Source organism: Lissotriton helveticus, chromosome 11 (genome assembly GCF_964261635.1).
Source record: "Lissotriton helveticus chromosome 11, aLisHel1.1, whole genome shotgun sequence".
Taxonomy (NCBI): Eukaryota; Metazoa; Chordata; class Amphibia; order Caudata; family Salamandridae; genus Lissotriton; species Lissotriton helveticus.
This window is the reverse complement of record NC_136072.1, coordinates 51,275,820-51,287,960: the sequence shown is the minus strand read 5'-3', so window position 1 is coordinate 51,287,960 and position 12,141 is coordinate 51,275,820. Positions and strand designations below refer to the sequence as shown.

General features: G+C 41.7%; 1 protein-coding gene across 2 annotated transcripts in view; it reads right to left on the bottom strand.

The window, feature by feature from the left end:
- Nucleotides 1-12,141, bottom strand: part of DIS3L2 (DIS3 like 3'-5' exoribonuclease 2) — an 879,376-nt gene that overhangs the window by 842,979 nt on the left and 24,256 nt on the right. Inside the window, exon 2 of one of the 2 annotated variants that reach the window (XM_078666543.1) lies at nt 1,483-2,190. The exons of the other annotated variant lie outside the window; for it this stretch is intronic. Coding sequence (XP_078522669.1) covers nt 1,483-2,170 — 688 coding nt within the window. The 5' untranslated portion in view covers nt 2,171-2,190. The remainder of the gene's footprint in view (nt 1-1,482; nt 2,191-12,141) is intronic. 2 annotated transcript variants of the gene reach the window in all.

Here is a 12,141-nt window from a genome sequence, read left to right as displayed (position 1 = left end):
ACCGAATCAGTTATCAGAGCGCTTTACATAGCACCAGTTACGTTACATGAGGACACTCTTTCATTTCTTAGGCACGGGGAGATTAGGTGATTTGCCCAGAATCACAGGGGGGTTTTGGCGTCGTTACCGAGACTCGAACCCAGATCCCCAGGTCCGAGGTCGAGCGCCTTCGCCGTTAGGCCAACACCTCTCCCCTCTACTGCTCCCCCTTTGCACAAATTGTTATGTATATGTGATTTTCCTGCATTTATCCGTTTGTATAATTATCCTGACCTAACGTAAAGCACTCCGATATCTGCAAGGATCTTGTTCGCGCTCTATAAGACCGTCAAAATAAATAAAAATATATAAATGGTTGTTACAGCAATGTTTTCTAGCCGGTAAAAGCTACCAAATACAACAGTGAAACTGAAGAATTTACCATTAATTACCTTGTAACCTGCATATTTTTGTGATCCTTTACTGCCAAATACATAAAAAGCTCACAGATGCGGCTTAACCACCATGCGTCATAACCCCCAATTCATCCCCTAAACTAATTCAGCACTCTATTTAACAGACTCAATCATTTTGAAAGGGTTGCAAATGCCCTTTCTTAGCAAACCTTGTTTATGAAGCGTGGGTGAAATATACCTGCTAACCTGCCAGACAACTTTCATAGGATTGGGAATCAAGTCGATTTGAAATGGAATTTGACTTTTTGAAACGTTCTTAAATGATGTAGCTGGGAAACAATGTCCAAATCGGTGTCACAATAGCAGGATAAAAGGACTCATACTTAGGGCCCGATTACGATGCCGGTCGGACTTACATCCATCCGGCACCGTGGCGGAAGCAGGTTCGCCTGACTAGAAGTCGGCAGTCTCGCTGTCCACATTACGATGCAACCGACTTCACAGTGGGTGCAATGTGTACACTTTGCACTGCGGCGTGTGCTGCGGGCTGCAGCACACACCGCAGTACAAAATATACACCTTTTGAACATCCCTGCACCATGTGGAAGGCACTCTGTGACAGGCACCATGCAGTGCCTGCCACATGGTGCAGGATATAGCAGGCACCGCTCTATTGTATGGAATAGGAGCCCTACCGCCGCACTGTCGCGATCCTTGACCCTGTCGGATGCAGGGGTCTTTCCCCCTTCCAGCCGAGAGCCGATCACCTCCATCCTAATGCAGCGGTCGGATAAAATGGGCTGGATGGTGGTGGGCCCGCCACAGACGGCCTGACGGCTGGTGGTGCCACCACCATCGTAATAAGGCACTAAGAGACTGCGTACTTCAGAATGTGATCCGAACTGTGCAATGTAAATGTGTGCAGATGAAGGACATACATTACAGAGCCCTCCCTCACCTCCACTGCAGCAGAAAGTCCCCCCTCCACATATTACGAGAACTAATCTGTATAAAAGAGAACACCGAAAAGGTTTCAAGCATGAGTGCAAGGCTATTGAACCCAAGTTAAGCATTCACCCCCTCTCACCTTTAATTTGGCCAGAATTTGGAGATCCAGGAACCACAGTACTTGCCGCTGGCACTTTATCTCTGAACGGCTTTGTGGTTGCAATGTTCTGTGCTTTCTGTGGGGTAGAGAAGCTGAGTAGCTTTTTCTTTGTTTTGTTCTGAACGGGTGTCGGTTCATCCTGCTCTACGGCACCAGAAAATGCTTGTAGAGACGCCCCGTCACGTGAGCAGTTGAAAACAACCCTGCCACCAGAGGCGTCACTCACAACGATGAGACCAGGCTTTGGGGTAGTGTCTCCATCCAATACAAGGTCAGAATCCTGACTGAGGTTTGTTTCTCTTCCTCTGGCCAATGTTTCTGATTTTAAGGACAAGTCACTCTCTTCAAGGCATTGATCAGATCCCAGAATCAGGGGGGACTTTTCAGGGTGTGAAGTTTTAATGGGCGAATAAGTCTGTGCATGAAGTCCATTTCTTCCCAGGCCTTCCCTCATAGGAGGCGTCCCAGTCTCAAATCCAGGGTCACTAATTCCAGCTTCCTCCCGCCTTATGGTTTGTGCAACGTGGTTTAAATAGGCCCTGAAGCGCCCACTGTGGTGCTGCTGAACAAGCCTGGCGTAGGCGTTCTTCTGGGGCACCGCGGGCTTGCTTTGTCCCTCCCTCATGCCGTGGGCAGAGGCCCCTCTTGGATATCCCAACTGATCCATTCTCCAAAATTACGCGAAAACTTCAAACAAAAGAAAAATAAGATTATTTTTTCAGCATGCAAAAATAAAAAGGAATATACAACAATGTATGTGACAGCAAAAACCACAAAATAAGTTTTAGTACAAAATACCAAGAAGAACAAGACCAAAATCATCCAGAAGTATCAAGCTTAAAACACCACATGCAAAAAGTTGAAAACTGGATTACAAAAAAATGTCAACACCACCAATAAGCGCAGCATAGGCGTCAAACTTCCTAATTCCATGTGTGAATAGTTAGACCAGTCTTGGTTTTACACTGGGATGACAAATCCCAGAATTCTAAAGAAAAAAGCAAGACTACAAGTCCCTGAAAATGGCACGGGGCTAATTAGTGATGCATGGACCTTGGAAACCTGGCAGCTACAGTGCAGATCTATGAAGTAGTTAAAGGCACCCATACTTAACAATTATGGTTTACAACAGCAGTACTTTTATCCTTTTCACTTCAAAATAGAGGAGTACATACTTAAGACAACCCCAGAATGTGCCTAGTGCACCCTCCCCTTATGTGCACCTCCCCTCAAGCCCTGCCCACACTGCTGCAAGCCTACAGTGCCCTTGAATGGACACCTTCCTTGTCTGGTTAAGGATTGTGTCCTGAGTTTTCTGGGGCCATCTCAAGTAAAGTTAGCAAAGTGCTTAATATCACTAAAATACATGTTCCACTCCAAAGCCTTCTTTTTCCAAAGGGAGTGTTTTCAGGTTTGTTTGTTCTACTGGAGCAACGGAAGTGAACCAGGTATAGATCTCTCAAAATTCATTAAAAAGTTTTAAAAAACAGTCAGGGCTTCAAAAAATAGCAAATCCTAAAATTACAAAAGCCAACCTCAAGGTCATTAGGAAAAGGTGCAAGAAGGAAGACCAAGAAGGAGCTTGACCAGGTAACTCCTTCAACATCTGCATGAAATTTTATGAATGTACGGCAAATCAGACATCTTAAACCTCACTTTCGCTTGAGCATTACGACTAGAAAGCACCACCAATCAGCAACTACAAGCACAAGCCCCAATCATATTTCAATTCTTTATTGAGTTCTCATTGCTCCAACAAGAGTTGTACAATACAAATTCACAAACTAGTCGTCATGTAGGGTGAGAAAATCTAAAAGCTAATTCCAAAGTCCAACTGTAGACCATATCTTCTTTAAAGCAATTAATAACTGATAACTGAAATCAAACGAAAGGAGAAAAAAAAAAAAAGAAGAACAAACTACAAGGAAGAAAAAGAAACATGCACTCCCAGTAGGGAGGAACGAGGCTATTGGTTAAAACCCACATGGGAGGAAATAAGAGAAGGTGACATTCTATTGGCATTAACTTCTAATAAATAATAATAATAATAATAAGGAAAAACGCAACATATCTAACAATGGGGGTCGAAGACTGAAAAACCTTAAGAGGAAGGGGCGAAGGAGCGCAGTATAGGTGTATGTATGAACTATGAAGCAGGATGTGTTCAACGTAGTCACCTTAAATGAATACCAAAGCTCAACACTTCAATCCTTAAGAAAAGAGCCCCAAACCTCATCAAATAGCCGCAATTTGTCATTTAACTTAAAAATAAGGTGCTCAAAGCACGCCATATCATGCATGTTGTCCAACCAGGACTGTAGCGCGGGTATTAGAGTCTACTTCCAAAGACGCAATATCACCAATTTAGCAACCTCTAGAGCAGCGGATCTTCGTCTACAAACGTTGATTCAATGAAGGGAGATCTGGCGTGTCATGTAGTAGCACCAACTGGGCTTTCAAAGGACTGTGTACCCGGAGGGCTCTTCTCGTATGATCCCAAATCTGCGACCAGAAGACTTCAGATGGCCACATTCCATAATGTACGAACTATATCGCAGTCCGGTAAGCCACATCTCCAACAGCATAAATCCACAGCAAGATGGGCTCTGTGTAACCTTACTGGAGACCAGTCGCAGCGTGCAGGACCTTAAAAAAATACTATACTTAAGATGTACTTCCCGTAGCCCTTTACTATAACGCACCAGTGAAGTATCCAAGTCACCATCCAAGAATTGTGTAATAAGACGTGTTTTCCACCAGATACGCAATGCTATGGATGTGGGCACAGAGAAACATAAGTCTATCAATGTGGCATATAATCCAGAGATAAGCGCCACCCCTCCACCAGCCAAGTTTCTGCCAGTGTGGTTATATTGCGTAATGGGCGAGCTGGGGAGGTCAGTATGCGACTTCCTCAGGGCATGTTATAGGGCACGTGCCAAAGCCTCATTCAAGACCAAAGCATTTTTCTAGCAAAGAATTAGAGACTTTGAAGTGAGTCCAGCACTACCAGCTCAGTCTGAAAACACCATCAGAGCTCATTTTATCGAGTCAACACTCACCATTAATCACCAGTAATCACCAGCAGCAACCTAGAAAACTAAGGTGCGCATCTAAGTGAAGTCAAGTTACAGCGCTAGTCTCAATCCTTATCCAGCTTCTCCTGATCAATTAACGGTTCCCTGGAGCAGAAGTTGCTTTGAACATTCAAGGATATGGTTTTTCATGACACTTTTGACACTTGTTGGCCGCAATGAGAATCAGCAAGAAAAGTTCTTGGAAACCCCTCTTCTTTTCGACGTTTGCCTGCTCTCTGGGATTATTTTAGAAACTGCTGTATGGAATTGGGAGCTAAGTGATATCACTCCGACGCGATTTTGATCTGCAGTGGCTGTGGTTGATTCCGACAAGAAACTGAGCCGCCAAGTTATCACAGTTACCCTAAATTCATGACTGATGGGATATGCCAACCAATGCTGAGGAAATCGTCTGAGTCCACGGTTCTTAAGCAAAGCCCTAGAATGACTCTTCAAGGAAAACAAGGCAACAGACCTTCCTTATCTGTGCTCCAGGATTTGGAACAACAACCCATCAGGACTGTTCAAAACTCTATTATAATTTAGGTAAAAGCTAAAAGCACACCTCATCAAAAAAGCTTATTAACTGGCACATGCATCAAAGTAGGCTTTTGCGATTCCTAAATAGCGATTTTCAAGGAATCGCTATTTAGGAATCGCAAAAGCCTGTGCATGTAGGAATCGCTATAAAAATAGCGATTCCTAAACATTCCTTAATTGCTACTCGCAAATTGCTAGTCGCAATTAAGGAATGCTGTTCCATTCATTCCTATGGGCCTAGAGGCCCATAGGAATGATTTGGAGATTGCATGAGCAATTTGCGAGTACCAGTAGGTACTCGCAAATTGCTCATGCAATTTGATGGGTGCAAGGGTGTCAAAATGACACCCTGTTGCACCCCTGAAATTGATCTCTGCACATATGTTGCACACACACATGCCCTAAGGGCATGTGTGTGCGCAACATGAAACTTTGAAAAATGCACAAAAGTGCATTTTTCAAAGTTTTTGCAAATTACCATGAAGTTCAACTTCATGGTAATTTGCTACTCTTATTAGCGAAATCGCAACTTTTTTAACTTTCATTCATTGCATTTAAGAAATCTCAATTAAGGATTCCATAAATGCAACCACAATTTGAGGAATCGAAATTTAGAGATTCCGTAAATTGCGATTTTTGCATTTGGGATGATGAATCCCAAATGCAAAAATACCGGTGGCAAAGGGGCGGATTCTGAGAATCTGACCGCTTGCTACCGGTATTTTGTTTGATGCATGGGGCCCCAAGACTCAGCCAAATCATGTTGTGTCTCTGGCCTGCCAATTAAATGGTTTGCCACACTTTCCATGTTCTGCAAACAGCACGCATCCTAAGACTCCAGTGGTCTCCACACCATTCGCCAAATTTGAAAGTGGCTCTCCCTATCAAGAATTCAGAAGGGGCTTAGCGCAGACTAATCAATGAAAATACGTCCGGACTGAAGATCAACAACCTCTCAGTAAGCTCGGAAACCAGATTTTGGCTGTTCTAGCTCATCAGACCAACACAATCCAAAGTGCTGCCAAGTGTGACTGCCGGATGAACATACAATTCTTACAGTGATCTTTCACCACATCAAAGTTATGCATCCACCATTCACTTTGCAGGATAACCATGTTGGTATATTTCCAGGCACCATTTTATGGTCAAGCACACATCTTTCTGAAAGTCTGTACAACAGCCTAGATACCCAACACCTATTAAATCACACACTGAAGTTCCCGCAAGGATGGTGGCACATTGGTAGGGTACTCAGTATTTGTTGGGGTGTATCGTTTCTTGTTTGGGGACTTGGGCGAGTGTGTACCAAGATGTCTCTTAGGTTTTTTCTTTTCTGTGTAAGAACATGGGTGTGGGGATGTTCAGTTTCCCACGGTTAAGGGTGCGCCAGTGACACGACACCAAGGCAGTACTCTGTCTCCTTCAAGACCTACAATTTGACTAAACAACCAGCATCCTCATTGGGTTGAATGTGGAGAGCCTTTATACCAGCCTACACCACAAGAAGACCCTGGATATCATTGAAGAGGTCCTCTATGAAGAAGAATGGACCTATCAAACACCAATACGCCTGGTATTAGAGTGCTGCAAGTAGGCACTGACGGAAAACTTCTTCCGTTTTGAAGATATCTTGTTCTGACAACAGCACTGGAGCATTATGGGTAGTACTTTTGCCCAGAGTGTGGCGGGATTATACGTGCACCACCTCGAAAATCTCAAAATCTTGTCCGGTACAAACCCACACCACCAGCATATTCAACTGTGGAAGAGATACATCGACAGTGTTCTACTGATTCGGGAGGGTGAGGAGTCCAACGCCAAAGAGTTTATCGAGTGGCTGAACCAACAGGTCCCCTTCCTAAAGTTCACACATACCATGAGTAGATCCCAGCTGGTATTTCTGGACCTTAACATCTATGCTGTCGATGGCTTACTAAAGACAATCACACACGTAAAACCCACTGCGAAAAACTGTTTACTCCTATACGACATCTTCCCTACGAGACATCAGAAGGAGAACCTACCTTTCAGACAGTTTCTCAGACTTAGGATAAACAGCTCTGAGACGAAGGACTTCAAAGCCCAAGCCAAAGGGCTATCTGAGAAACTTCTCACAAGGTTACACCCAAAAAACCTGATATCCAAAGTCAAAAAGAGAGCTTAAAACAACAACAGAGAAGCGCTCCTGGAGACATATCAAAAACAAATCACTGAAAAAGAAAATAGACCTATATGCATCACAACCTTCAACATAGCGTCCGACCGTGTTACAAAAATAGTCAAAAAACACTGGTGCATCCTTAACAGTGGGGAACTGAACATCCCCACACCCATGTTCTCACACAGAAAAGAAAAAAACCTAAGAGACATCTTGGTACACACCGCCCCAAACCCCAAACAAGAAACGATAAGACCCAACAAGTACTGAGTACCCTGCCGATGGGCCACGATCCTTGCGGGAACTGCAGTGTGTGTCACCTGACCTCCACTACAAAAAAAGTAACTTTTAACAACAAGATGAGTTGGGAGTTACGCAAATTCACTAACTGAAATACCACAGGGGTTGGTACTTGATCACAATCACATATAACCTACATTAAGTAGGTATGACCACCAGAAAGGTTAGCACCAGGATGGGGGAACACCGCAGCAACATCAGGTACCAACGGGTCAAAAGTGAAACTCACCCCTAACGATCTACACTGGGTAGTGTTAGAACATCTCAAACACGTTGACAATCTAGAAAAAAGATTCTAGAGAAAGAGCAGCGTTGGGTGTATAAATTGCACACGGACACTGAAGGATTGAATGATGATATCCCATGGGGGCAGTTTGTTACATGAATCAGGAATACACCTTCTGCCAGACTTAGTAGATTGTTTGAGAATATCACTCTACTCACAATGTAACAGAAGTATAGGTCCAACCGCATGTGATACTCACACTAACTTAATAACCACTTCATCTAGAATGTCCAATTACCCAGAAAGGCCCCATCACCATTACACTAGCAGCGGCTCTTTTGTGAACAGCAGACTGTATCGGTGGCATTCAGACTGCCTATCAGTGGCATTCAGGCTCCAGCTGAAAACTACGAGTCTACTATTCCATACAGGATATCTTACATTATCCAGTGATCGGGCATGATTTATGACTTCCACCTAACAAGACATGAGGTTTAGTCATTACATGATGTACATACAAGCCATTCTGAGAAGTGTGCAGTCCAGCTGTTAAGTCTAAGGGTCTTGCGCATCATTCTGATGTATCACAATATCCAGGAATCTGGCATTTTTCATGACTTCCCCTAACACGAAATGAAGTTTAGTTATTTCATGATGTACATACAAGCTATTCTGAAAAGGGCACAGTCGAGCTGTTATGTCTAAGGGTATTGCGCATCAATCGGATGCACCGTTGCGCTCGCAATATACTGCACGAATCACTACTCTACATCGTACTTGAGTGTCTAAATGTATCCCCCTTGTAAATGTATCCCCCTTTTTAGTTTTATTTTCAGCTTTATAGCCACAATACCTGACAATTTGGTCATTCGCCTAAGATAGCCCCGCTCCATTGCCAGTCACAGCAGCCATTTTGTGAGAGGCACGGTCTAGTTTTTTAAGTAAGCATAACAGGGCTGATCCAGGTCTATTTCATTCGCCCAAGATGGCCCCACTCAATTGCCAGTCCCAGCGGCCATATTGTGAGAGATACAGTCTAGTTTTCTTAAGTAAGCATGACTAAGCTGATCTGGGTCTATTTAACGGGAGACAGACGTGGTAAGACGTGGTCTCCAGGCATGCCATCAGGTCATTTCCTGAGAGGAGTGCTTTGGCGAAGTAAGTCCAGCCAGACCCGTTTGACCATCTTTCCTATTTCTCATTCTTCTAAGGAAATAATAAGGTTTCTATTTTCCTTCCAGGATAAGCCAGTGCACCGGGAACGCTCATTTACCTTTAGTAAACTCTAGTGACTATCTCTATGTCCCATTACCATTTTAGGGTGTGACCACAAGCCCCTCTACCCCTGCAGATCTTGAGGCATATTTCTGCCTAAACAAAAGTATAGATCATTGCTTATGTAATACTATTATTTTGTTATAGGTTGTATGTCACGGGGTGTCTTTTTCACAAGTGCTTTTAAACTGCAATTTGTACATAACCACTTTTCTTCACAGACATTGTGTGCGATTGATTTCTTCCACCACAGATCGCCCAAAATAGCTGTTAAGTACACCCACTATAGAGGAGTACATTGATCGAGATACGACACCACATATATAAAGGGCCTGCCAGCTTGGCTGGAAGGTAGGCTTTTTACATTTTCCTTTTGCTTTATTTCCTACAGATACAGTATGTCAGTGTACAACCGCATGTGTTAAGTATCAGGTGAACACACATTAGGTTTGCACCCCATTGTTCCCTGTACACAGGATTCTTTAGGAGTGGTACGCCCGGGGCTGGCCCTTGTGTGGTCTTTAAGAAGTGCTTTAGGGGAAAGCTCAAAAAATGTCGACCCAGTACTAGGGACACCATACTCATTACTGTTAGGTCTTTCTCTAGTATTAACACCCAATTTTTAAACATACCAACTAGGAGCAGGAATAAAATATTAGCTCACTATCTAGGTATTTGTAACCTGTTTTTCACACTCCACCACACATATTTTCCAAAAACGAAGTGCTCCTACGTAGTTCACAAGTAGCAGCACGCCTCAATCCGCAGAGGTTGAAAGGACCCCAAAGCATGCCACCTAGGGGTAACCCCGGTGGGTGAGGGGATTCTAGAAAATAATTTTTCTTTCCGGAAAGAGGTTTTCACACGTTCAGTGGAATCCCTGTTCTTCCTATGGTTAGGTTTCTAATTCTGGTATTCCAGATGTTGTGGCTCATGATTGTACACCATGCAAAGTACACTCCAGCTCCAATACAAGCCTTAAAAGCATATCTTCAGCACAAGATCTGCCTTCAACTACTTTAAAGGGCAGACTACACCAACAGGTAAAAAGTTTCACATCTTGGACAATATCTCTCCGGAGCCAATATACAACAGGTGGGTCATAGTGAATTCTTTAGCTCAGGTGTAGAAGTGGAGCAGTAAAGACTGTAGTCTTCGAAGGGACAACATTACTAAAGATAAAATTGGTTAGTCTCTGCTGAGTTGGCCAAAATAGGATTTTGAATGGCATTCGCTGGACTTTTTGACCTCAGAGAAATCAGTTTTAAAGGGATCACTGGCATAATATTGAACCATTCAATCGCAAAACCAAAAATATCCAAAATTAAATATCAAAACCCAAAAGATCGATTTCCTATACTTAACTAGTAAAACCACAAAATATCAACTACACAAATATCGTTGTCAAATATATCAATTTTAACCTATATCGAAAACAGAAATATCGGAAACAAAAAGATCCTTACCTTTAAAAAAAAAAAAAATGTAGTATGTCAAATATCGATTCATAAAATATATCAACTGAAAACTCACAAAAATATTTAATCATTAAAAATATTTTTTAACACTTTTATACACATGCATAAAATATTTACTGGAAATAAACCTAAAAAACATTTTATAAACATTCTAAAATTAAATATAAATAAATTACGACAAATTTGTTACCATTGAACACAATAAATTATATACTTAAAATCATGCTAATACATGAAAAAAATATTGCTATTAACAAACGTTTAAACACCCTAAATAATAATAATAATAATATATACACATATTTACACACACACACACACACTTATATTCAAAACTATAAATCTATAGATCATACATTTAAAAAAATTAGTGTTTAACGAAGGAGATAACTAATAAAAAGAAACCCTAATCCTAACTAAACAAACCAATAAAAGTATAAACAACTTTCACCAACAAAATCAGACAAACAAATTTTGAACAATATAAAAAGGCTTACTAATGTACATAACTAAATACTTCAAAAATGACAAGTGCTGCAAGACGTGGCAACTGTGTTGGATTCCCTCACCAAACCATTAAATGAAGAAAAGAAAAAATATACATACATACATAAATATACATACTTAAATATATATAGCTATCTCTCTCTCAATCAATTACCTAACCAAGTAAGACTTAAATATAACCTAAAATCGTACTTCAAAATAAACTTAAAAATATAAAGTAACAATTATTAAAATCCTCTCAAACTATCTCTTTACATAGTCTTGTTACAAGATAAAACTACAGTTTGGAAAATTGATAACTACCCCAAATCAACAAAAAAAATTAAGTATACATAAATTATAGCAAAATTGTCAACTCGACCAAACAGCTAGTAAAAATCAACCTAATGACCTCAGCCTCTACAAATTACTACCAAATATTTTAAATGAAACTAATGATTTTTTCATCAAACAGAAAAGAAAAACCTGCTCCACATTATAACACCCCCAACAGAAAAGCTGTAAAACCATGTGAAACATTTACAGAACATACGAGTATACAAAATAGAAGTGATTGCATAATTTTACATGTATATAACCAACTTACAAACTTTCAATTATTATGTATATTTACACTATTACACTTCTTTCAGATACAATGACTGAGGGACATATTCTGACCGTAGCAAGGGTGGCGGTGCTGGAACCGCCAGTCTGACCACCCAGTTATGAGTTGGGCGTTCGGGCTGCATTGGCACCACAGCAACCGCCAGGGATCAGAGATCCCTGGAGGTCTTGAGGTTGGAATATGCTTGGCATGGCCGCAATCTATTGCAAGTTTCCTCTCCACAACGGTTTTCATCACAACTCACAACAGTGCCCCCTCTGACAATCACTTCACTTAGTCTTTGTTGGTCAGCAGAATGTTTGGAAATGCTGAAAATGTTTAATAAATTTGTCTTTGGCTAGTACGGTCTAATTTGGGCGATCAACTCTGAGAGGGAGGAGGTCAAGGAGGCTAGTGAGTATTTGTAGGACAGTTACCAAGTCACCAAAGCAGCAGTCTAAAGTAAGTTCCATGATCTAAGGCCATAGCCT